At 41.9% G+C, this 27802-nt stretch overlaps 1 protein-coding gene across 1 annotated transcript; it reads left to right on the top strand.

Moving 5' to 3' along the window:
* The first annotated feature begins 499 nt into the window (after positions 1 to 499).
* mtnr1bb (melatonin receptor 1Bb) lies at positions 500 to 18092 on the top strand. The gene is made up of 3 exons (XM_079447917.1): positions 500 to 813; positions 895 to 1119; positions 16099 to 18092. Exons 2-3 carry the CDS (start codon positions 924 to 926, stop codon positions 16944 to 16946), a joined length of 1044 nt encoding a protein of 347 aa, XP_079304043.1. The 5' UTR covers positions 500 to 813; positions 895 to 923; the 3' UTR covers positions 16947 to 18092.
* The last annotated feature ends 9710 nt before the right edge of the window (positions 18093 to 27802 follow it).

Here is a 27802-nt window from a genome sequence, read left to right as displayed (position 1 = left end):
GGAACCCCGCTGCTTTAAATAGTGTTCGGTCTGTTGTTGATGCAGCTCGTGGGATCAATTGGAAACTGACGCTGCGCGCGGGTTACCTTTAACGAGACCGAGTTTGGATAGCGGCACGGACAAGTAAAGGAGAGTAGGCTATACTTGCATGTTGCGGTGTTGTTACTTAAATTAACCATGGTTTTACTACAGCAACCGCAGTTTTAATGGTATTTGTAGTAAAACCAAAGTAACCACAAACTAACTACAGTAATCAAAGTGTAACCATTACATTTGTAAATGGAAATTCATTTGTCACAATTTAACAACCTAAACCATCAGGTTTGCACTTTTACGCACGGCCAACTAAGATGCTTCCTCAAAACATAATATTATTCCTTGTTAATGTTTAACCCTGATTTATCCTCTGCGCACCCGCCAGCGCGCGTTCTTGGCGCACACCGTTGTGGACTCCCGCCGTCATTTGTCTCACTTAGAAGCTCGAGCCAATCACATTCCCAGATTCCCTTGCGACAGCACGCTGGATTTACAATTCAGAGCATCTGCGTAAAGAAATAACTTCCACAGTGTTGCCATGGGGTGACACGGCGCCAGGTTGTTCCTGTTCCGTAGTTTGACGGTGAAGAGGAGGCGAGGCGAACATTGATGCGTTGGATGAACTATTCGCACAGAAATGAGTTTGATAACATGTTGAGATACAACCTCGTGTTTTTGGACAGAGTAGTGATGCCGCGCGCGCGGAGATGACAATGAATCGTGGTTCACCAACTGTTTCCAACTTCTGCTGAAGACAGACGGAATTACCCGCTTCTAGTAGGCAACAAACCTAACACATAATTTTGCATCATTTCTAAAATTTGAAGACTAAAGCCGATGTGCTCTTTTCCCCCACAGGTCGTGTAAATACGTTAAAAGAAACCGGGATGCCAGACAATATCGCCTTTCTGAATAACAGCACAGGATTGGGGCACGTTGGTCGCGCGTTGGGTTCGAGTGGGCGTCCCGCTTGGGCGATCGCGGTGCTGGCCAGCGTGCTGATCTTCACAACAGTGGTGGATGTTTTGGGGAACTTGTTAGTCATCATTTCGGTGTTCAGGAATCGGAAACTGAGGAATGCTGGTGAGATGTCATTTCTCTGTGGTTTATGCCCTGTATAGAAAAAATTCGTTTAGAAACCGGTGTTGAATGGGGATAAAGTCAGGTGAATAAATACTGTATAAACTAACTGTTTTTTTGCTTTGAATAATCTGCTTTGACATGCTACCTTAGGTGTAAATAATACATGGTAAAAAAGCATGTCTCTGTGCTCTTACATACTCAGCTTCAGTCAACTAACTCTCAAGAGTGCATGACCACGAAGTTACAGTAAATGTAAACGTTTACACTTATAAATACATTATTTTCTAAAGTCTTAAAAATGCTTACAATATTCCGACATTGAGCATCACAGCAATAACAAAATCTTCTAAAACGTAGTTTATGCATCCAGTCCACCAAAACCCTCTGAACATATGAAGCATTTTAGACAAATTAAGTTATCCGTGAATGTTTCTTTTCTACTGTATACTTTTTTGAGTTAAAGCTCATTATAAACTTGGAGGAATGATTTCAGCAACCATGTCAACTGTAAACTATTCTTTGGCAACTCCATGCTCGATTTTGTGCAGAAACTGCTGAATTTTGTAGTCAGAGCTTTGACCAATGTTAGGAAAAGATTCACTTTGGCTTGACCATGTCATCAAAAATTTACAGCAGCTTATCAGTCTCAGCAGTGCGGCTTCAAAGACTTTCCGCCATGGTTAGGGATGCAGTATTTGGACCTGGATTTCAGTGAAAATTGGGCACCCTCCTGAGCCTTTTTAGAGACTTTCTTAAATTGAAAATGGACGCATTGGATGTATTTTCCATCTTTAAATTGACCTTTAATTGAACTGAGGTCTCAAATGATCTCCTGCTTCATTAACAAATTGCATGTTTTAAAACCGAGTGATGTTCCCTTCTTTCGTTACTGTCACAATCCAACTACTATTGAACTTAAAATATTCAATATTGAGTGACTTAGAAGAGAAAGAAGGGGAAGATGAGAGATTTCGGCACTTCAAGTAGCACCTGTCTCATACACATTTCTTAGTGTTTGTTTATGCTTCACAAACTGCTGATGCTGTGGACCGGGAGGGGGCTGTAGTTAGACCCCCTTGACAGTTTGTGCATCTGCGGGGGACGAAGTGTGTGGAAAGCCTACACAAGAGACTTCAAAGCTAGTGCTTTTTCACACCGAGCAAGAGCCGGACCTGTCTGCTTCAAAGGCATGTCTACACAATCTCATATCATCCTCCATCTGATAGACACTCCTGACTCTGTGCCTCCCCTTCCAGAGCTATTCGAACAGTTGGGAAGGGTTTTGGGGGGCATCAATGGCTCATTAGATCGAGCAGGTATGCTGTCAGATTTTGTGCGTGGTTTCCCCGTGACAGCTGTGGCAACTGATGCTTTCTTCTCGTATCTCGCCTGAGCGGATCTTCTTTCTGAAGGAGGAGAATTTATTCCTTCATCTGTCAGTGCTCTATCATTACTGGAGCCAATCAGACAACTAGCGCCAGCAATAACAATGTCACTAAGACACAGAGAGGCATTAAAGTACAGAAAAGTGGAGCAGGGAGGGAATGAGATCAACTAAAGGATGATTCCTTCAAACACGAATATACATTTTATGTTCCCATATTCCTTTGTGCAGATTCCCCTGATCACCCGAAATGGTTACAGACTCACTTTCTCTGCCTTACTACATTTGTATCCGTATATGCTGCATTGGCCAAAAAAGAGAAAACAGAAAATTAAAGAAAGAGAAGGATACATTTGACCGATAGCAATATGAATTTACAAAAATTGGTATTGTGATAGTACCGTTAAAATTAATTATTTTGGCCACAATTACCTTCAAGTAAAAATCTGATATTTTGACAGTTTCCCAGCATTCTTTTTTATTCTGAAGAAGAAAGTCATAGAGGTTTTGAATGACATAAATAAATGATGTAATCATTTTTGGGGGAAACATCTCTAAAATCATTGTCTGTTTTCTGCAGAAAAAAACTAAAGCAATTTTGGAACGACAAGGGTCAGTCAGTGTTATTCATTTATGAGTGGACTGTCTCTTTAAGAAAGTTGGCGAGAATGATGTGGTTTTATTTCTGTTCCATTTGTGATTAGGCAAATTTTGTGCATTTTGCTTTGTCGTCGGCCACAGGGCTGTACATGACTTAACTTAAATCAGGTCAGTGTCCATTCGCAGAGCCGTCAAAGCCTTTCAGCGTCTTTAGTCCTTTCCGAATTAAATGCGTGCGTCTGTTTTCTGTTTCTCTCTCTCTCCCTTTCAATGACCGTGTGCGTCTTGCTCTCATTTTCGGTCTCATCTTTTGAGGTTTGAGGTGTGGTATAACTATCTGTACTCCGTCCTCAGTACCTGTCTCTGAAACAGAGCCGGGTGTGGATGTTACGCAGGAGTGTGGAACACCTTAACATCAGCGGCATAGAGGATGGGTGGCTCTGAGACTTAGAAACTCACGAGGAAGGAGGAAATAGAGGCGGAGCTGAGCCATCAAAGAAACATTGCCAACAGCACAATCTATCCAGAGATCCCAGAGACAAACTTCAAGTTCATAATTTCCCTCATTACATGCGTCTGACCCACTTGAGCGATAGAATATTAATTCCTTTTATATTTGTGATGAACGTCAGTGATCATTTAAATGAAGAAAAGCAGTTTGAGAAAGGTTTGGGTTACAGAGCTCTGGATTTATGCCACACTGAATATTGAGAGGGAGCAAGCAGCCCACCTGCTGTTTTATAGCGCCTGAAAAACATCCTCTTTGGGTAGTTTTGGTAAACATCAAAGTTTACCGTCACTTGAGTCTGCTCTGAAGGGACGAACAGATTTGAGGCACATTTCAAGACATCAGTGGCAAGGTGTTTTACTTAATGTAAGATGTCTGATGCAAGGGATTTGGAATACAAGGCCTGTATGTCTGTTCGTGTATTCCTGAGAGCAATAACTAAGAGACCTCTGGTCTCAGATAAATGTAACTCTTGTCAATTGTAAATGTTAATCGTTGATGTGATCTTGTCCTATCTGCTTCCTATGGAAAACACTTCTTGAATCTTCCTCGTTGAATTTTGGTTCGTTTTGGAAAGACAGATCATTTCGTTCTGTTCGGTCCCTTCATACCATAAAGTGGTAGTGGGTGAAATTTCCACACTGAAAGTCTATCACAAGTAATGTAATGGAACTTTGTTGGCATCTTTTATTTCATTTGACACTTTCTTACTAGTTTTGCCCTCACTGATGTGCCAGCACATGTCATCGCCCAGGAAGAAATTGAAATGGAGAAAGAAAATGTAAAAGTCCTTTCATATTCAGTTCTAGTTTTACTCCGCCGCAGGTTCAAATAGTTTGGCGTCACTTTCAGGTTTTCTTGATGATAGTTTCACAGCAGTAACTGTTTGTCTCAGACTGTCTGTTCTCTGCGAGCGCTATCGCTTTTAAGGTCTTTGAAAGATGCTTGGCTTGAAATGCATAAAAAAAAAAAATTGTCCAAGCTTTTCTATTTCTGTCCAGTTTAACAGTAGCATCCCTGATTCCCAGTGGACCATCTCAGAACTTAGCGTATTGAAGACACTTTTAACCAAAGGTCTTGGATTAGGGTTTACGTCTATGCACTTGACAGATCCCATTTTTACAAAAGTTTATCAGTTGTGCATTTACTGAGAGGAGAACCTGCAACCTGTGTGTTTCAAACCCTATCATTGAACTGCAGAATCTTTGTTTCATGCCGAGCGGTTGCTCTACTTTGCAAAGTTTACTTTGCTATCTAGGCAAATGTTCTTCTTTAAATTCTGTGCGCTGACATATCCTTGGCTGAAGATAAAACGGCTAAACCCCGGACAGCAAGTGTGAGGCATCACCACGATCTTCATACTCATCCCTCCTAATTTCACAATCCAGAGAACCGGCAAAAAAGTTGCTGAATGTCAAGATTTTCTAGATCCATTTATGCATGCTTACACGGGCAGGATTTGATCACTTCTGTTTAATGAAATCCAGCATTTTACAGTCTTAACCAGTGAAGAATGTAAAGCTCCAGACTAAAATCATTTGATCATTGGGAGTTGCCGGCTGAGATGCACAATTTGCATTTCATGAAGCAAAATTTTGATCTGATCAAAGATTGACTGCCTAAAGCATTTTCATCAGGCGAAGAAAAAAATGACAGTTTTTCAGGTCAAACTCAGCTTTGTGGAACTTACACAGTATGTCCCGTAAAGAATGACTTCACAGCCAGAGCTGAACGTTTTTGATGCATCGTTCGTGTTGTTTTCCATTGTTTATTTACATTTCTACGTGACTTTTCTGAGTTACATTCTGGGAATGAAATGTTGACATTTTGCACAGAGCACAGAATGATGTAATAGTCTTTGGCTAGAAGGGACACCGGGCTCATAGTGGGTTGGCTGATGGTAAGGGTGGGCTGCACAGATGGCAATGTGGTTTGAAGGTTGAAATTCTTCTGTTTGTGTCAGTGGTTTGAGATGAACCTAAAGTATTCATGTGTTTATACATGTAGAGTGAGCCTCTTGGAATCTGTCCTACATTGAGTTGGACTTATCTTTTCTTCCTCATCAGTTGTTTTAATAATTGAAGAGCTTCTTGCAAATGCTGTGTGCCTTTCTAGAAAACTTCATTCTTAGTTTTACATTGTGGTAGTTTGAGGTGAAGTATATTTGTTTAGCGGTGGCAAAAAAAAGAGTTTTGGGCAACAGTTCTTTACATGGCTTGTTTATGTTTATGTTACATACAATAATTGTAAGCCTCATCTATTTTAATAATTCAACCTTAAAAATTTAACCTAGTGTGGACGATTTGAGACAAGGCTAGAAATTGTTGCCATATGTTTTGTTAGACTTTTTTCCTAACAAAATTACATTACAAACTCCTTTTTAACATGCAGATTTGCACAACCAAATGATTATATAATGAAGAAAAACTGTCTGAGCCTTGTCGCAATTTTCTCTGTCGTGGTTTTGCCACCAGACCAAGAAAGACATGATATGAAGAGGCATAAACATGACATAATCTTTAATGTGGAGAGAGGCATTTATGGGCCTTATGGCTTGCCATACACTCTCTCCGGTCTTGTCTCTGTTCCCGCCCTCTCGTCTCCTCATTGGTTATTTCATGCCCCCCAGCTGTCCCTCTTGATGCCCCTGTGTCTTCTGTCTTTTGCTGGTTCATTTCGTTTCATGTGGTGCGGTCCTGTTTATGTTCTGTGTAGTTTAGGCCAGTAATTTGTACCTAATGTCTATATTCATCTTTAGTCTTGTCCAGTGTAGTTTAGTTCGTGTTCCTGTCACTCCGTCGTGTTTTTATCTTGTCCTTTGAATTTCACCCCATCAATTTCCCTTCAATTTTCTTTTTGTATAAAATTTGGAATTCACATATAAATCTAATTTTTATTACAGAAGTGTGCTGTCCTTCTAATGAACTGGTGAAATAATGAATCAAGTCCTCAGCATGATTCCATTTAAACTTCTTCATTTTCCGAATTCGAGATTTTTCTCTCTTGGTTTTTTTAATCACATGTAGCAGAGGGGTCTCCATGAAGTATCAGCTTTTATCACTTATGATTAGAAGTGAAGATGCTGTGCTAATGAGCACATACTGTATTTTTGGCTTTGAAGTTTCACAAGGTCATCCTCCTCCATTAGTAATTATACTTCTCAGACTGCGGAAACAAGCTCCAGGTGAACCGCAAGACAAGCTCTGCGAGGTTATAAGCGTCCATCAAAAGTACATTTTAGGCCAATTACACTTGAATCACCTTTCACTCTTTAAAAAAGTTTACTTTGAGCAAGAAAATTCAGGGTTTTATTTTCTCTCATTTCAGATTTTTATAAATATTTGTCATGGTGCAGTCGTTGCCACATGCGGGAACAGACATTTATGCATTTGGCCAGCACCAAAAGTAAAATGTCCAATGTGTAATTTTAGGAGGATCTATTGACAGAAATGCAATATAATAAACATCTTCAGAGGTGTATAAAGACCTCACATAACTAAGCATTATGTTTTTAGTACTTTAGAATCGGCTATTTCTAACTACATACATGGAATTCATCATGTTGTTTCTACAGTATAGCCGAACAAACTGCTTTACAGAAAGCGATTTATAAACACGTTATCTCCTTCGGTAAAGAAGCAAAAGCGTGACGACATCTTAGTTCTGTGTCAGCCCCCGTAGTGCTTTGAAAGCGAGAGGTGAAGTAATCCTTTGGATGCAATTCGCAACCTCACCGATAAATGCCGCCGAATATCATACACTTATCGGTATACAATTTGTATTAATTTGTGTCTTCAATGGGAATCAAACCATGTTGCCTATGCAATTCTAATGCATTGCTCTAGCAGTTGAGTACAGGAACACCAACCGTGCTCATGAAATAACATTTATTCTTTAATTTAATCACACTGGATACCATTCAATAACTGACACATCTTATTAATCCATTTTCAATTTTGTACTTGCCATGTTTCACCAAGGCATCCGCTCTGTGGATGTGAATTTTAGTCATTTACATTGTAACATGACTGCTATTTGATTTCAGCACCATGGAGAGCGGCACATTAGAATTAATGCCTAAAGACTCGGGCAGCATTCTGAAAAAAAAACCAAGCTGGATTTGCACAGTAGAGACGCTCTGAAAGGACTGTATGAATTTCTGATGTTTATTTCGCTTCACTTTTCTCTGTTGTAGCTTATACCTACTGACTTTCCGGTTCCCCCATTTATTTATAACTTGTTAAAACCCCACACTTCTATTTTTTAATATTAAGAATTAATCACACTATTGATTTCTCTTTTGGCGAAGAAAAGCTCAAATAGTCTCTTGTATAAGGCTATGCACTATACATTGCTGACTTATATTTTATTGATTTGTGTGGTTATCCATTCCAAACATTCTCTGGATCATGAACTGCGTGGACACAATGAAAGATTTTCCTCAACCATAGGGTCAGTGTGTATTGTGTCTGCCATAGCTTTGAGGGTATTTTTGAGAATGTTGTCCACAAGGAAGACAAAAGGCTGCGTGTCACGTGGTCATTTTGAACCAGCAGTGTTTGTTTCTTTTACAGATGTATTCCTTTTTTCTAAGCATATAGAGTTTGACCGGTGACCAGGGAATGCCCGTTTTATTTATTTATCTATAATAAGACTTGGAAATTAAATATTAACCTTTGGCCTTTCAGTACATGTTTATGCCCAGTTCTCAAGGTTTTCACACTTTGACTGGGTTTCTTTACTACTCTCTGATTCTAGCTTTATATATCCCTGAATAGCATTTACATCCCATTTGTCAGAAAATGGTTAGGACAGAACCCAGATGCAGGCAAACGAAGGGTTAACTTAGAAAACTTTATTAAATGAAAAAACCCACAATGGGGACAACATGAACAAAACACTAGCAAACAAACACTTCCCACGAGGGGGACAAAACGAAACAAAGCCCTTAGGAAAAAAAATAAGTCCACAAACTTGAAGCAGGGTAATCCACAGTCACGAACAAATCTCAGACAACCTTAGACAATGACCCGACAAAGGACCGAGGGAAACTGGAGCAATATAAAAGGGAGACACTAATGAAGTCTGATTACATAGGGAGAGGGGTAGCAGGTGACAAGGATGGAACACTAAGGGAAAACTAACAGGAGAATTTAACGGAGCAGGGGAGGGGAATGAAACACTAAAGGGAAGATTGACCGGGGATGGTGACAAGACTAAACACTAATGGCATAACTAATGGAGAAACAAGGGCAGGGCTGAGAGACATGACAGGAGGACACGTGGTGCCAAGTAACAACAAAGGCAACCGGTCTCGACACATAACACAACAAAACACAAAGGACTGGCATGGGGATTACCGTGAGCGTCAATCCGTCAGCCGATGGCTCACGCCCCATCTCGCTCGTCTGGCCGTTCCCGGGAAGGTGGTACCACACCGTCTTACTCCTCCGTCACGCAATCGGACACGATGCGTGACGACGATGAGATGTCCCTCGCAGCATCGGAGGGCGACCTACTGGTATCCGACCCTGACGATTCCTTCAAGCCGTCTCCTCCGGGAGATAGAGCTCAGGTAAAGGCAGACGTTGAGATGTCACCCATGCTCTCTCGGGCCGCCGCGAGCATCGGGCTGCAGGGTGCACTTTTTCCCGAGGTCCATGAGGAGATCAGCAAGACCTGGAGCGCCCCCTTTTCGGCTCGCTCCCGTCTAGCTGACTCTGTCGGCCTCTCTTCCCTCGATGATGGGGCAGCTAGAGGCTATGTCGATGTCCCCCAGGTGGAACGTGCAGTCGCGGTCCTACAAATCCTACAACGCCGCTGGACAACAAATCCTACAACGCCACTGGACAAGCTCTTCATGCCATGGCCATCCTGCAGGTCCATCAGGCCAAAGCACTGAAAGAGCTCCACGAGGGTAAGACCGACCCAAAGGTCATGCAGGAGCTCCGCACTGCCACCGACCTCGCCCTCCGGGCGGCTAAGGTGACGGCGCAGGCTTTGGGTCGGACGATGTCCACACTAGTGGTCCACGAGAGGCACCTCTGGCTAAACCTTGCGCAGATGCGGGAAGCCGAGAAGGTTCGCTTTCTTGATGCTCCCCTCTCGCAAGGAGGGCTGTTTGGTGACGCTGTCGAGGACTTCTCTCAGCAGTTTTCGGCAGTGCAGAAGCAGACGGAGGCCATCAGGCATATCCTGCCCCGCCGCGACCCGGCCGTCTTTCGGCCGTTGTGGTCCCGGGGAACGTCTGCCTCCCAGCAGCCCCGGCCTTCCTCATCGTCAACTCCGGCTACGGTGCCCCCTTCCCAGGCGCCCCCCCGGAAGAAGACAGCGAGGAAGCAACCACCGTCTCGTCAGCAGCCACCCCGGAAGCAGAAGAGATCGGGCCCGATCCCAGCCATTCCATCGCTGGCCGGTCGGAAAGGGAAGGTCCCTGCCCCGTCCCAAGATCTGCTGGGCCCCTTTTGGGGCCTAGCACCCACTTCCTCACAAAAACAGCAGTCTCTCTCTGGGTCTTTTCTTTCTTCCTCCACAGGACGGTGTTCGGCAACTCGACGTTGCGTCGTGGCGACACGCAAAGCCGAGTATAAAATTGCGCAGCCCTCAGCACCCTCACCTCGACGGTGCGTTGAGCTGCGCCACCGCCACGCAGGTAAGTCAGCGGAGCCAGCCCACCCCCGAGGTGCAGCCGGCACCGCTAGCCAGCGAACCACCCTCCACAGGGTCGGTGAAGCAGATCGTTCCTCTAGTACCCCTGTCGCAGTCTTGAGTGCCTGGTTAGCACTCACGAGACCATCAAGGTATCTGGAGAATACGATCCGTCTGGGCTACTCGGTCCAATTTGCCAGACCTCCACCCAAGTTTCGAGGTATCCTCTTCACCTCAGTCAGAGGCGGATGCCTTGGTGAAACATGGCAAGTACAAAGTGATACTAGTTCTGGCGAAGGGCGATCGAGCCCGTCCCCTCAGCCGAGATGTCCAGCGGGTTTTACAGCCTGTACTTCATCGTCCCCAAGAAAGGTGGAGGGTTGCGCCCCATTCTGGATCTGCGTACCCTGAACAAGCACCTTCAAAAGCTGCCTTTCAGGATGCTCACGCAGAGGCGCATCTTGACATCCGTCAGGTTTGGTTCGTGGCTATCGGCCTGAAGGACGCGTACTTTCATGTCTCGATTCTCCCTCGTCACCGACCGTACCTACGGTTCGCTTTCAAGGGATGGGCATATCAGTACAGGGTCCTCCCATTCGGTCTGTCCCTGTCCCCACGGGCCTTTACGAAGGTTGTGGAAGCCGCCCTCACTCCCCTCAGGGAGAGAGGTGTGCGGGTACTCAACTATCTCGGCGAGATCTGTTGTATACGCACAGGGATATGGTGCTCCAGCACCTAGACTGTTTGGGGTTACGGGTCAACTGTATGGAACTCGACTCTGTCTCCATGACGGCGCGGCTCACTTAAGAGCGCGCACAGTCAGTGCTGAACTGCCTGAACCTCTTCAGGCGGCAACCAGCGGTCCCCCTGAAACTTTTTCAGAGGCTCCTGGGACACATGGCGTCCTCAGTTGGGGTAATTCCCCTCGGGTTGATGCACATGAGACCGCTTCAGCACTGGCTACAGAGACGAGTTCCCTGGAGAGCGTGGCACACAGGCAGGCGGCGGATCGTCATTACGCCTCTCTGCCGTCGTATCCTAACCCCGTGGTCATCAATGACCTTCTTACGGACTGGCGTCCCCCTGGGACAGGTCCCGAGGCGCTTCGTGGTAACGACCGACGCCTCCCTACAGGGTTGGGGTGCGGTGTGCAAAGGGCACGCAGTGTCGGGCCGCTGGACGGGGGCCCACCTGTGCCGGCATATCAACTGTCTGGAGTTGCAAGCTGTTCTGCTTGCACTGAAGGGACTACGGTCCCTCGTGCAGGGCCACCACGTACTGGTCCGATCAGGCAGCACAACTGCCATAGCGTATATCAACCATCAGGGTGGCATTCGCTCACGGCAGTTAACGCAACTTGCTCGACGCCTCCTCTTGTGGAGTCAGCAGGTGACGAAGTCTCTGCATGCCACTTACATACCGGGCAAAATGAACCAGACAGCCGACGCGCTCGCTCGACAGTTGACGCCCCGTGGAGAGTGGCGACTCCACCCCCGTGCAGTCCAGCTTATTTTGGTGCAGTTCGGGCGGGCACAGGTTGACCTGTTGGCCTCCCTGGACAACACCCATTGCCCGCTATGGTACTCCCTGTCCGAGGGCCCCCTCGGCACGAATGCTCTAGCGCACAGCTGGCCACGGGACAAGCGGAAGTACGCCTTCCCCCCAGTGAGCCTCATTGCACAGGTCCTGTGCAAGATCAGGGAAGAGGAGCATCAAGTGATACTAGTTGCGCCTTACTGGCCCAACCGGACTTGGTCCTCAGAGCTAATGCTCTGATGACAACTTCCCCCTGGCCAGTTCCCCTGATGAAGGACCTTCTCTCGCAGGGGAAGGGCACGTTGTGGCACCCGAGACCAGAACTCTGGAACCTCCATGTCTAGCTCCTGGATGGGACGAGGAGATCCTGAGTGGTCTACCCCCCGCGGTGGTGGAGACCGTCACTCAGGCAAGTGCACCTGCCACAAGGCGGCTGTATGCCTTTAAGTGGCACCTCTTCTCGTCTTGGTGTTCTTCTCGCAGAGAAAACCCACGGAATTGCCCGGTCAGGCACGTGCTGTCCTTCCTGCAGGAGAGGTTGGAGAGTAATCTCTCCCCTTCCACACTGAAAGTGTATGTAGCCGCTATCGCCGCTCATCACGAGCCAGTTGCTGGAAAACCTCTAGGGCAGCGTGACCTGATCATCATGTTCCTCAGGGGCGTGAGGAGGCTTAACCCACCTCTTCCGCGCTCCATACCCTCTTGGGACCTCAATGTGGTCCTGGCGGGCCTTCAGAGGCCTCCCTTCGAGCCCCTTGGAGAGACCGCTCTTTCTCATCTTACGATGAAGACGGCTCTCCCAGTGGCGCTTGCATCCATCAAGAGGGTGGGGGATCTGCAAGCATTTTCCGTGTCCACGGATTGCCTCAAATTCGGGCCCTGTGATTCTCACGTGATCCTGAGACCCCGGCCCGGCTACGTGCCCAAAGTCACGACGGCGTACCGATCTCAGGACTGGCAGTGAGGGCACACTCCACTAGGGGTGTTGCCTCCTCGTGGGCACTGGCTCAGGGTGCCTCTCTGGCAGACATATGCAGAGCTGCGGGTTGGGCTGCGCCCAATACCTTTGCGAGGTTCTACAACCTCCGCGTGGAACCGGTGTCAGCTCGAGTCTTACAGGGTAACACCAGGTGAGACCGGCGGCCGGTAGGGTGTACGCCTGCGAAGAGCGCCATCCCCCTCTTTAGGTGGGTCAGTGCGCTATCATCTGCCTCCCTTTTTTCCCCTCGGGCGAAGAATAGGCATTCCATCCATCCCTAAGCACTCAAGGCAACGGGCTGAGCAGAGCAGCCTGCCACCTTTGGCGGGCCCAAGCTGAGTTACCCTCATGTAGCTCTAACCGACCTTAGTGCTCCAGACGTAGTAACCCCCCCAGCAGGGTGGTTCCGTCTGAGATTCCGTCATGAGTTAGTTCCCCTCCTGGAACCCATGACCTTCCCCAGGTGGACATCCACCTTGCGGCATCCCGCACATACCTCCCATGAGCTCTTCCCTGCCGGTAAGACCATGTTGATGTTTCCACTGTATTCCCCCCGAGGGTGGGAAGTGGTCTCCATAGCGCACCTCCCCATTGAGGGAATAGCGCTTACCCAGGGGTCCTACGGTACCGGACGGCTCTCGCCAATGGAGCCGTCTGAGGTGGCCGAGGGCAGGGGCTACTCATCTTTTCTAAAGCTCTGGGACCCCTGCCTACCTACTGGAAGGTTACAATCTCGCGACAGCGCTTACGTCTGACTCGCCTAGGCCGGTCAACGTCGCTTCGCGATAGATTGTGACGCGGCTAGTGCTGTGGCGTTTTCAATAGGAACCCCATCTGTCGGTTCGACACAACGTCGAGAGACCGACAGAAAGGGAACGTCTCGGTTACGTATGTAACCTCTATTCCCTGATGGAGGGAACGAGACGTTGTGTCCTTCATGCCACAACAATAGCCGTCCGCTGCAGCAGTCACGAGATGCTCTCAGGCTCCTCAGCACAAAAGGTGAATGAATGAGCACGCCGGCTCCCCTTTTATACCCGGATATCCGGGGGCGGAGCCCGGCATGCAAATTTTATTCGCCAATTTCATTGGCCTTTTCAAAATAGTCAGAAGATGATTGGTTCTCAAGGGCGAACCCCATCTGTCGGTTCGACACAACATCTCGTTCCCTCCATCAGGGAACAGAGGTTACATACGTAACCGAGACGTTTTTAACAGAAGCTGATAGAACGGCCAACGGTATTATTAATCAGCTACAAAACAAATATACAAAAATATTCTCTGTAAGAAGATTATATAGGAAATCTATGAACTTTACATATCAATTTGCTTTAATGTTATTTACTGGATTGTTCAAATATGTGAGCAAAAACAAATTGCAGCTGAGCATGAGTCCCATGTAAACCATTTTCCAACGTGAGTACTGTATGCTACATCTCAGGTTGAATTATAGGCGCTTGGAATAAAAGTCCAGAGAAAAAGAAGAAAGCCAGGAGAAGAAATGTTAGGTTCATGGAAGTCAGGGTAATTGTGTTTATCATTTCACAGACTCTTAGAGTAAGAAAAGGAAATCAAGTCAGTGTCATTTCAACATGTCAGGTTAAAGACGATACATTGGATCGTTGTTGAAGGCCACGGTATAGAACAGAAGAGCAAATTTGGTAATGATCTCTCTAATATTACATGATGGAGAGAATGGATATATTGAAATTGGAAGGAAACATGTGCTATTTTCTGTCTTACTTTGTGTTTTTAGTGAGAGCATGTTTTTATCTGTGTGCTGACAGAAAATGAGAAGAAATGTTTTTCATCACTTTCAGCAGATAAATCGGATTAATAGGGGTCCTACAGTACTCACATTTCATCCATAATCATTGGGTCGGAAGAGCTCTATATTCTAACAAGATTTATTTCATGACAAATACACTATGCAGATTTTCATGTTACCATTTTGCAGAAAATATTTTCTTTTTCGTAATGTTAGTGTGTATAAAATGAGTGACCCAGTCTGTGAAAACCAGGCTAAAGGATCATAAGAACATTTTGAGAAAAGGAGCATCAAAGTTTGATTTGAAACATTATTTCACTAGGATTTCTATCTTGGACATGGTCTTAGTCAATATTTAATATTTAATATATCAAGGTTATATTTTCTTTACATTCTTAGTATTACATAGGATGATGTAAAATCACAAAAAGTAAATCACAAAAATATATTTATTTTACATTTTAGCATCATGCATCCTCCAAAGCAGCCATGCCTTTATGCAGAAATATAGAACCAGGAGCTACAAATGAAAGAAAATCCATGCAAATTGCATTATTCAGTTGCCTGATTCCACATCAGATCTACACAGGGAGCTATGTTGACTATTTAATGTGAGAAAATGGATTTGTCTGACATAAGCAAACTTTAAATGCAGTAGACTGTGTGTGACATTCATCTGAAAAGGCAAAGTCTTGAATTGTTTTATAGAGCTATGTGTTTTCTTCTGTCACAGTGTAATTTAAGGCTTTTCACTGCGTTTGAAGTCAGTCAGAATCCTTCCAAGTCTTGCCTAGTCTCTGTGTTGTGTTTTCATTCTCGTTTTTTTCCAGTTTTTTTTCTAGTTCTCAAAATATTATTTCAAATTTGTTTACTAGTTTGCTACAATAAATTGCATTCATTACACAATAGAAATGTACAGTTCTCCTGTGGTGAAAATGTTTTTAGTGTTTTTTATATGTCTTTATGGTGTTTTGAATATGATTTAAGATAAACCATGTGCAAATTCATCATTGCAGCGTACCAAATTAATGCAGTTTGAAACCGGCTCTGTTTATGACATCATTACCCTGTAACCAATCACGTTAACAGATTTGAGCCTTAGATATAGTATGCCAGGATGGCACCAAGATGCACTCATTTGCATATTCATTATTCCACGTATACTGTATGAAGAAAGGATGTAGAGTTACTCTTCATAAGTCATTTTGAGGCATGGAGAAATGATCATCCCAGGAAAAAACAAATGCTAATACATACAGTATAACATATGTTATTTTAATTCTTAAAGATGAGTTTTAAGTGGTAAAATGATCGAATGCAGTGGAACTTTAAGGGGTATATATACCATGCACTATATTGTATACCGTAGTGCATACTACAAAAAACAAGTGTGTTGTCAAAATGTAAAAAGTGATAGAGATGTTAGCAAATTTTTGTTTTAAGGAATCATATCTTCAATTATTTTATTTAGTAGTATTTTTTAATATTGATGTAATAATCTTCAATTATTTTAATCATCTTAATTAAATATCTCTCTTTTATCTTCTACTACACAGGCAATGTTTTTGTGGTAAGCTTGGCCTTCGCTGACCTAGTGGTGGCTTTCTATCCCTACCCTCTGGTTTTATACGCCATCTTCCACGATGGCTGGTCTCTTGGAGACACTCAATGCAAGATCAGCGGCTTCCTGATGGGTCTGAGCGTCATCGGCTCCGTTTTCAACATCACCGGGATCGCCATCAACCGCTACTGCTACATCTGTCACAGTTTCGCCTACGGACAACTCTACAGCTACCGTAACACGCTGCTGCTGGTAGCCCTCATCTGGACCCTCACCATCCTGGCCATCCTTCCCAACTTCTTTGTGGGGTCGTTGAGTTATGATCCGCGGGTTTACTCCTGCACCTTTACTCAGACCGTCAGTAGTTCTTACACTGTGGTTGTGGTGGTGGTTCACTTCCTGGTGCCCATTGCCGTGGTAACCTTCTGCTACCTGAGGATTTTCGTTCTGGTGATACAAGTGAGGCGAAAGGTGAAGAGCGAGGAACGTTCGAGGCTAAGGCCGAATGACATGCGCAACTTCATCACCATGTTTGTTGTGTTTGTATTGTTCGCCATATGCTGGGCTCCGTTGAATCTGATCGGTCTCGTGGTGGCCATCAACCCAGAGGTCATGGCTCCACGTGTACCCGAGTGGCTATTTGTGGTAAGCTACTTTATGGCCTATTTCAACAGTTGCCTCAACGCCATTATTTACGGACTCCTGAACAGAAACTTTCGAAAGGAATATAAGCGGATTGTGACGTCAGTATGGATTCCCCGAAGATTTGTGACTGAGACCTCCAGGGCAGCCACAGACGGAATGAAGAGCAAACCGTCACCTGCCATTAATAACAACGAGTGACCGTCAGCAAAAACTGTTCACTGACACAGAGAGGAGTTATGGGAAGCTTTATACTGAACTTAAATTTGACGTAAAGTGTCATTTTGTACCTCTATAATATCATGACACACAACTCAGGGTGTTTGTTTTATCTTGCTGTTGTGGTCCATTTCAAAGCATATTTATTACCAAATATTTATCTTTAACATTTGTAGTGAAATATAAATTAAGTTCCTTTTTAATCCATATATGTGAAATCTATTTGCATATGTAAGTCATTACAAACTCAGAAATCCTGCCTTTCACTTAAAGTGACAGTTCACTCCAAAATTGAATTCCTTCATGTAATTCCAAATCCGGGTGACTTTCTTCTGCAGAACACAACAGTAGATATTTTGAAGAATGTTGGTAACCGAACAACACCAACTTCCATCGTCTTCCTTTGTATGAACACAAAGCACTGAGACACTTCTCAAAATATCTTCTTTTGTGATCCACAGAATGACATGAGGGTGAATCAATGACAAATTACAATTTTCTTTTTTGGGGGTGAACTATGCCTTTAAACGTTTTCATTTGGTAAAAACACTAAGGTGCCAACATTCCCACGTCTATAACACTGAATGCAGTTTGTCGTGTCAAACCGGATGCAATTCTAAAACCAACACTTTGAAAACAGATGCACTCTAATAAGCAAAGAGCTTTCGTCAAGAGCAGCACAGCAAGATTAAAAAAGTCACGTCACGCGGATTCTGCCAAGACAAATGTAGCCTTTTGAAAGTGACAGTGTGCGGTCAGTCAGTGATCGGTTTTAATCTGCATTCCCCTCTTATCTTTCAAACATGAAATGTCATTCATTTGAGCTTTATTACTTTCCCTGGAGAAAAGAAATATTTGCTCTGAAATCATACTTTAACATGTTTTGAGCAAAGTGCATCAGCCATTCAGATTAAGATAAAGGTTACTGCCAAGGGGAACGTATTAGTATTTGCCATTATTAGCACCTGATTTGAATGTATTATTGTTATCTGTGATTGTTTTCACTAGATTTGACAGCGCGCTGTTTAATCTGCCCGACATAAAACGTTCCGCGCAGTGAAATTGTGCTGTGTGAGAACATGTTTTCCATTGACCTCAATAAAAAAGATAAACAAATGTATGATGTTTATTGGCGACTGCACAGCGTCTCTGTGGTATGAATGGACTGCGGAGGGATTAAATGGAGAGATTGCGGCGAGCCCGCTCCTTACGGCCACATCTGCAGGGGGAATTATGGGGGATGTGTGGCAGGAGTCCCAGCAGATGGTGCGGATTGTGGTGGACGATAACACAAATACTTGGACGAGCTCAGAGTGATCTTAAAATCAGTTTGCTGTCGGAGGAAGAGGAGGGCGGGTATACTGGAAATAAAGGTAAAGGGAGACATAAGCACATGGAAACTGAACAAAAATGATGCACCTGTGAGATTCACCTCTCAGGCAGAGGGATGTTTGGAGCAGATGACAATTTAGGTTGGGCGGCAGTGTCGCGTGCGTGCTGACAGATTCTAAGCTCACTTCATAACGCATGACCACAGTCTTGCATTACAGCAAAGCAGAAACACTTTGTTAGAGCTCACGGGATTCTGGTGCTTTCATGGGTGTCTTACATTATAGATCTACATTATACATTTACAAATACTGCAGATCTTACACGTCTCAGATAAAGAATGTTTTTCATGAATATAGTGTTTGATATGAAAATGGTTTATGCTTTCATGTAAGTCAGAACTTACAAAGATTTTTGTTTGCAACTGACATTTCTGGGACATCATTGACTACAATCATAGGGATTATTTTGTTCTGTTGAACACAAAAGAAGATATTTCGAAAAATGTAGGACAGCAAACAGTTTTAGGGCACCTTTGACAGCCATTTGAAATGATCCTACTATGGTAGTCAATGGTGTCCCAGAAAGGTCAGTTGCAAACCTTTTTCCAAATATATTTCTTTGCGTTTGTGTTTATTTTTGTATTTCTCAAAAAGACAAATCAGGGTTTTATGATGTACTGTATTGAGACATAGGCTACATATATTTTGTAGTAACAGAGTTGACAACAATAATTTTTTTTTGAAAAACATAGGAACAGCTCAGAATGTTTCGTTTGACCTTCTGAATGTTACAGTTTACAGGTAACTTCTGAAGGTTACAGGAAGCGCCTCACACATCAATTGTTAAGAAACTTTCATTTGAAGAGTTCCAGATCCTGTTCTGTAACCGATTTGTTTAAAGTGCCGAAAGGAATTTAACATCCAATTTCCAAAATTAGCCTCATATCCAGAAAGCTATTCCGCCAATGCAAATGTTCATAATGAAAGTAAATATTGTAGCAAGTTATTATTTCTTAACTTAAAAAATTAAACAGTGACGTGCAGTGTGAAGTTAGAGGGCTGAAAGGTTCCAGCAGTAGATGAAACTCCCCTCTGGGAAAACGATCTTTCAGAAAACCCTTTTAATTTCCCTCTTTCTTTCATCTCTCAAACACACACACACACACACACACACCAACTTACGTTCAACCCACCTGCATTCCGAAAAAATCTCATTCAAAAACATTTATGAGCATCCAGTACCTGAAACAGTCACTTGAAACTGGGACACATTGATTTGCTTTAAAAACACTTCACATAGTTTTATTAGATCACTTGCATTTAATTTATGGACATGGCCACTTAATAAAACACGCGTAAAATGTATTTAATCATTTAAGTCTGCTGACCCTTGTCTGAACAAATCACTGAAGACCTTTGAGGAAAACACTTAACCTAGATTAAATTGAATTAAGTGAATACTTTATGAAGGAGTTTAAATACGGACACAGGTATGGTAACAGTGTGTGTGTAAAGTATATTGTACCCCATACACTTTTAATATTGCTTAGTATAGTATTGTAAATAATGTTTATCTGTAAAACTCAATACTAATTGAAGGAAAATCTAACTTTTTCAATAAATAAACAAACATGCACATAAAAAATGAGAGAGAGACACTTACCGGTAAACAGAAAATCGACATATTACAACACTCAACCCTTTAGAATGACAAGTGCACTTTTCAATTCTGCCTATAACATGTGAACACATACACACTTTGTCCTCATTTGAAAACTTTGTTAAAGGGATAGTTCACCCAAAAGTTCTTTCATCATTTACTCACCATTTGTCTTCCAATTTCTTTTTGGACTTGTTATTTCCTGTTCTTCCATGTGTCATAGTCCTTTGTAGTTTTTCTGGTTTATTAGACTTCCCCAGATGTGTCCTTTTATCTTTTTAAGTTCTCTGTATTTAAGCCCTTGTGTTTCAGTTGAATGTTGTTAGACAACATGTCAGGTTGTGAAGGGTCGAGTCAGGTTGTGAGGCATTGTGTTTTTTGTGTTGGCGTCGTGTCTTTTGTGTATTACCCTGTTGTTATGTTACTTTGTTTTATTTCACTAAAACAATCTTTACTGCACATGGATCCGCTTCTTGCCTGGATTATTCATCGTTAAGAACATTGCCATTGGTAACAAACCAACACTAGCACCCATTGAATTCCATGGACAGTTTTTACCGTAAAGCATGTTAAGTTATCCCATAATGTTACCACACATGCTTTCTAACATTCTGATTCTGCTAACTTTCTAATTCTGCTTAAACTTTTTCTAGAGCACAACCTTTCATATTCTGTGTTGATGTGCAAGAATGAAAAAAAAACACTCAGTTGGGATGCCCCATGGCAATGCTATGCCGTGCAGGGTTAAACAAACACAAACGGACATGTTGTGCTGCACACAGCTCTCAGGAGGGTGTGTGGTGATGGTGACATGGTTCTGCAAGTGATTATGACACATCATGACATTCATTTGTGCTCTCTCTCTTTCTCTCTCAGAGCTATGATATCACAATTTATGAACACATCTTTTTCCAAATCTTGCTGTGATATAAAATCGGCAACCCGCAGTCAGAAAAGGCTGCTTCGATCTCTCTCAGATGTGTGCAAATCCTTTGTGGGGCTGGATGGGCAATGATGTCTCGTGAAAATGTCACATGCATGCATGAATAAGCAAAACACTCAAGTATGCACAACATTGCTTTGGGTCCAGCACCATCAAATGCTGAATCTTGTGTGACATAATAAAAGCTTCCTCCTTGTCTGTAGTACACGTTCATTTCAGAGGACAAAAATGTCGTTTTCCTCTGTAGTGTCTTGAGGAGCTTATTGCAGGTACATGGATGTGGCTTGGTAGTGAAACAGTCTCCTAACCAAAAGGCTAAGGTTAAAACACCATCAACTATTATCTAACTATCCATCAAAAACGGTAATAGGTAAAAAAAAGTAAACTGCAATGTTCTGGCAGCTAGGGTGCCAGAAAAATACAGAAAATAACACAAGTAAATGTTTTTCATGTTATTTTACACCAAACGTGTAAATTAGCAATTTATTTCTGTAATTTAATTTATTTTAACTGAATTTAAAAGATATGTGAAAATTCTGTCAAATAAAACAGTAAAATGACGTAACATTCACTTTTTTACTACACTGTAACAAATACCCATGAGAAACCTGCAATGACACCTGCAAGGAGCTTTCTGAAAAATTACAAACGTAAAATAAATGTTTTTCGTGTTATTTTATAACAACAGTCTATGGTTTATTTTCGTCAACATCTGACACAATAACTCTAGTACTTTCTGTTATATCCTCTCCATTAAAAATAATTCTAGCTACGTATAATGTGTTTTAGAAAACTCTGCTCAGCTGGGATGCACTTGACATTTTTATTCTCTTGCCATGGTGTGTATTCCTTATTTTGCTTTGGATAAAAGTGTCTGCTAAATGATTAAATGTAATTTTCTTTTTTTACTGAGTTTCAAACTATGCGAAAATATAGTAAATAGAACAGTAAAATTTGTATCCAGTTTTGTACTAGACTGAAACAAACCCATATGAAACCTGCAATGTTCCGGCAGCTTGGGAGCCAGAAAAATACCATAAATAAACTTGAAAATGTGTTAATTCTGTCAAATAAAACAGTGCAATTTTATAAATGTACAGTTTATTTTTAAGTGTGTGCTTCAGTTGGGCACCTTATAGCCCAGGGCATTGTACCTGTTTTAGCTGTTTTATAATCTGCTTTGGATAAACATCTAAATGACCACTACATACTCATAATACACTCAAGTGTGTGCAGGTGTCTGCCAGTGTGTTGTAGTTTTCACAACGTCTCTTCTATGTAGCACCTGCAAAAAAAATACTGCGAGACATGAACCCACAAATCCTTCCAACTTTGAGCAACATAGTCCACTTCTCCAACCCAAAACCTAAGCAGACGCACACATTAGCATCAATAAGCAAACATATAAAACCGACCTCACTGAGAACTCTCACAAACCTCTTTTCCTCCAGTGACCTTAGATCACTTAAGACCGGAGCTCCAACATGTCAGAGCCCCTATAAGCACGCTTTAAAACGATTGTAAAATTGTTATAAAATAATAAGCACACACTTCTGAACTCAGCCGGGATCTTTTGCTTGTAATGACAGAGCATTTGTTCTGATGGCATAGCAGGTTCATGAAAGGCAAATCTTCTGAAGAGTAAATTACTGTGTATCTGTGCGAGCTGGCAACTGTCAGCTAGTTGACGTTGACCTTGGAACACAATTGTTTGTCCTTTGACTGGCTTGAGTAATTGCACAAAGGACACGGGGGAAACCGAAAGCAGTAACAATCAAGATGTGAGGAATTAAACCGTGCAAGAGATGGAGAGAGTGACAACGAGATAAATGTGTCTATTCTCGAGGCATAAATGAGATCGCACATTCATTTACATGTACACACAAACACAACAATACAATGTTATATATAATCCTGGCCGTACATTTTCCTCACATTCAAAGAAAGTACTGAAGAGAAAGAAATAGTTACATGATGCTATGATACTTCATATACACTATTGACTGTCTACAGTAGAAGTAAAGTGGCCTCTTTTGTTCTGAAAGTTACCTCAGGTTTGTCAATCTTGGTTAAATCTGAAAAAATAGATTCACGTCCGTGTTCTTCCCATGAGCAGCACAATAGAAAGGTCTCGCTGACGCCTGCAAACTGCAATCGCCCTGTCACACACTCCGGCCAGGCCTCATGACAAACTGTAATGGACGCATATTTCTCTTTGTCACTTTCTACCCACCGCACATTTCCAAAACACTTCACACGACGTGGAAGTGGCAAACGATTATAAGACACAGAGACCTTGGAACCCGGACCACTTCTTTAAAGCAGGTTAATCTGCAATGGGCGGCGATTAAGGTCCAGGCGGAGACCGCAGCGGAATTGAAACTGGAGAGATGATGGTCCTGTTCTCCTTCCTCATACTTGAATTCCCCAGAGGCTTCTGGCAGCTCAGAGTAATCTGCTGTCAGTTTAAAGATAGAGAGAGCGGCTGCAAGATTATAAAACACTCTCTGGTGTTACCTGTGTTTTTTAGCACCTGTTCTGTCATCAAAATCCTCTTTGTCATGCAGAGGTTTGACAGCGTGGCACAGAGTGAGCTTTACATGGCAGTGCTGAGGGTGAGACTAATAAGCGCTTATGAGCACTCCATAGTCACGGAAAGTGAAGTGGTTCACTGTGCAGATGATTTTAATTTGAGCAAAAACTGTCCACATTGACAAGAATTAATAACAAAAGTTGACATTGCAGGTTCTGACCTCAAAATGCTATTTGGTTTGATTGCATTATTTATGAGTGGGTTCATTTTAAACTACTGCAACAAAAAGCCGATACTTTTTTCTTTAGAAATGAACTGTAGGCCAAGGTTCCTGTCTTAATCTTGTGTTCCTTTAAGCAAAAAAGTTTGTCTTGACAATGCTGTAAAGGAGTGGGCAAGGTTCAGTTCAGCATTCTTAATGAGGTTTATCTTTCAATTCGCTACTGCTATCCTTAAGCCTTGTGTAACCACAATTATACTTGCAATTTGTATTTATTATAATCAATAGAGTCTGATGTCTGATGAAGTGTTGTGACAAGCCCCTGCAGATTGTTGCCCACATGATAATTATTCACGCACCTCATTTTCTTCTCCAGTGTTTCTGCCATTAGAGCATTGCAGGAATACATTTTTGAGAATTGCATCATTCATCACACATTATACGTTACACCTCTTTTGGCCGTGAAAAATAAAGAAAAAATGCAAGCTGCTAAAAATGAATTTGCCTGTTTTCTCTCATTTATTTCAATTTTGTTTTAGAATAAATTCTCTGTATTGCAAATTCTCTTCATATCAATGTTTTAAAAGCAAAAGTTTGAAATACAATTTTTCAAGAGGCAAGTTCCCTTTATATTGTAAACTTTATGTAACTTTTATATTTTGCTGTTGATATGGTTAGGAGCCTTAAAGGGATAGTTCTCCACAAAATAATAATTCTGTCATCATTTACTCACACTCTTGTCATTTTAAACCTGCATGACTTTCTTTCTTCTGCAGAATACAAAAGAAGACGGTTATCAAAGAATATTGGTAACCGAACAACAGCAGCACCCATTCACTTCTATTGTACAGACCAAATCAAATGCACATCAATGGGCACCACCGTTGTTTGGAAAAGTGTTAATTTCTAAATATTATCTAAATTATATCGTTGTTAAAGTTCAGTCAGTGAAGCTCGGGGTGATCTGTGTCCAGATGGAGAGTTTGTTGTCGTTCTGCCAGAATATGACCAGCTGGAAAGTCACGAGGGTCATTTACACACCAATGAAGCTTATTCTCTGTTCCTGTCCAGGGCTGATGTCTTGCTAACAAAGGGCCACTTGCCCTCATTGCAATGCATTTAAATGTAATGTGTGCCCAGGCAGACACAAACACATTCTGACAGACTCGTTTTATAAATACTAAATGATGCTTCCACCTGAGCTGAACCATTCTGTCAAACCCTGTGCATGTCTGTGTGTGTCCTTTGTGTCAAAAAACGGTGAAAAGGCTCTGTGGTGAGGGAAAGAAAGGACTTAGGTATCTAAAAAATTTGTAGGACATAGTTTAAACTAAAGTCAAACAAATTACTTTTCGTGTAGACCTATTGTTCTGGGTAATAAAAAAACTTGAGCAAGTGTGGGTTTTTAATTCATACAAAAAACTGTTAAATGCAAATTTGCTCAAATCAAAGAGGACCAGCGATAATTCCAGTTTAAAAGTTTGTTGATTCAATTTAAAGCAGAGTTCAAGTGCTGTGATCCTGTTTGTACCTTCTATGAAGTTATGGGAAAGTAGGCTACTAGGTTTATTAAGGAATTATCCATTTGTTATTTAAATTGTTTTACATCTGTCCTGTATTGAATAGCAGATGCCAAAATGTAAAAATCAATACAAAAAATCAAGAGTTACAGAGTATACTTTTCAGTTGTGGAGCAATTTTATTTGAGTTGTAGTGTCATAAATATATCTGACCATACATTTTAGCATTCATATGTTGGCACGCAAGTTGAAGCATTTATAAATGTGTTCATTAATGATTAATAAGTAATTTACAAATGCATCATAAAGCAGTTATAACTGCATAAATAAAAAGTGGTATTCTAATGAAATACCTGCCAAATAGTGAGCAGTTATAAGAAAAACACCCTACAGTGTCCAGTCAAACAGCCTATATTGCAAACAACATCAAGATAATAATGATTTTGCTTTTGAGACAAATAAATAATGAATAAAGACATTTATTAAGCATTTATAAGACATGAGTTAAAATGGCTTACTATTTGGCAGGTTTTTCATTAGAATCCCTCTTTTTATTCATGCAGCTATAACTGCTTCATAATGCATTTTTAAATGACTTGTTTATCATTAATGAACACATTTATAAATGCTTTATAAAGGGTACCTGAATGTGAAGTGTTACCCAAATGTCAAAACGTAGGCCTACCATGGCTTTATCATTTTGTTAGGTCCATGGTATTTTTCTGAAGAATGTTTAGCTATAACCTATGCATGGTCTGTCATATTTCCATTTGCCACCATCATTGTGCAGTATGCGTCACCCTGTTAAAAACAACAGAAACATCACAGAAATTCTAATGGATGTAATGATTATAGGAATAATGGGAATTTGATAAAAACTATCATCTAGTGTATCATGTCAAGAGGTAATGTGTGTTCTGTTGATGAGTAGATAGGCCTATGACAGTATCTGGTTGATGAATACCAGTAGAACACCATTAATCCTACTGGAATACTGTTGCTTCCGACACAAATCTGAATTTGAATTTTTTCCATCTCCTACTTGGAAATAACGTCTAAGAAATGAAATGAGACAGCGTCTCTTCCGTTTTAATTACATGAATTAATAACAATTCATTCCAAGCCTAACATGGTTATCATCAAACTATAATTTGACTTCAATCCGAAAACGTTGTTCTCTCTCTCTTTCCGTCTCTCTTTTGTCTTTCTTTCACTTTTGGACAGATATGAAACCTTGATACAGTACATAATACTTTGATCTTACATCATCTGGAATCTGAGCATTTGCAATCATTTTAAGGAGAAAATCAAAGGTTATTATGCTAATTTGAGTGACATTATTTTTGTTCTAAGATCTCCGTGTTATGCATGTCAGAAGCTTTGCTGAACACAGATACACCACCATAATAGTGTGCAATTCAGGGATAATTCAAATGTTCAACTACATCTCAATTTCTGTCCAGTCTGCAGTATGTGGATTTATCTATTAGAATTTACATTTATCTCACTTGCAGTTGCTCATGAGAAGCATAACCGCTCGTCTGATTGTACTCTGGAAAAAGAATCTTAGAGCTAAGCTTAATTAGAAAGTTGGAATAGCTTAGAAATAGTCTGATAAGATACTGGCAACATTACTTAGTAAAGTTTCTCCTTTTGAGCCGGATGGATGGAGGATAATCAGATACAGAAGTGTGTTTATGTATGTACAGTATACACTTCTCAACACATCATCGACCCGACACACATCCATAAAACCAGCTTTCAGGTGCTTTTTGGCTGACACATTACCCATAGTGCACCTCAGATGGTCTTTTTCTGTCTTATCCAGCCACTTGCATTGAGAAAATGTATTTATTAAATTAATAAAATCCTCGCTCTGCAGACAGAAAAAGGAGAGGATAGCATGGGAACCCACTCCATGCTGTTCCATAAATTAGTTTAAACATTAAAGGCCAATTTCAGATACGGATCCTGTAGCTGACTTGGCATGGGTCTAATCACGATATATTAATGCTCAGTCCCGGGAGAGATTAAACTCATTACTTACATCGGCTGACAAATGGACACTGGCAGGGCCTGAATGCATAACGCAACCTTTAGTGCGCTTGTCAATGGTCAAGCAGATGCCGGAACGCACGGGTGACCTGTGTGTACGTGTGTGCAGAAAAGAGACGTGCAGATGAAGAGAGAGATTGATCTATCTCTCATTATCTTCTCATACAGCGATTCCTCCTGAGTACTGTGGATCCTCAGATTGGGTCTTTTTGACATATGGCAATGATCATACACCAGATACAACAGACTTTGGCATTCCACCGTAACTGTAACCTTCATGCCCATTGTCTTTCATTATAATGAGAACATAGTATCTAAAACTACGAAGTTACATTAAAACTTAAAAAAATTTAAGATTCTGTCATTTACTCATTCTCAAGTTGTTCCACATCTGTATAAATGTCTTGGTTTCCCGAAGACACAGATTTTTGGAAGAATCTGGGTCACCATTGAACTGTTTGCTTTGTTCAACAGAAGAAAAACAATTATAAAAGGAAAATATTTTTCCTACAATGGTAGTCAATGGTGCCCCAGACTGTTTGGTCACAAACACTAAATATTTGTTTTTTCATATTA

This window comes from Barbatula barbatula (genome assembly GCF_947034865.1).
Source record: "Barbatula barbatula genome assembly, chromosome: 24".
Taxonomy (NCBI): Eukaryota; Metazoa; Chordata; class Actinopteri; order Cypriniformes; family Nemacheilidae; genus Barbatula; species Barbatula barbatula.
This window is presented reverse-complemented; position numbering and strand designations above follow the sequence as displayed.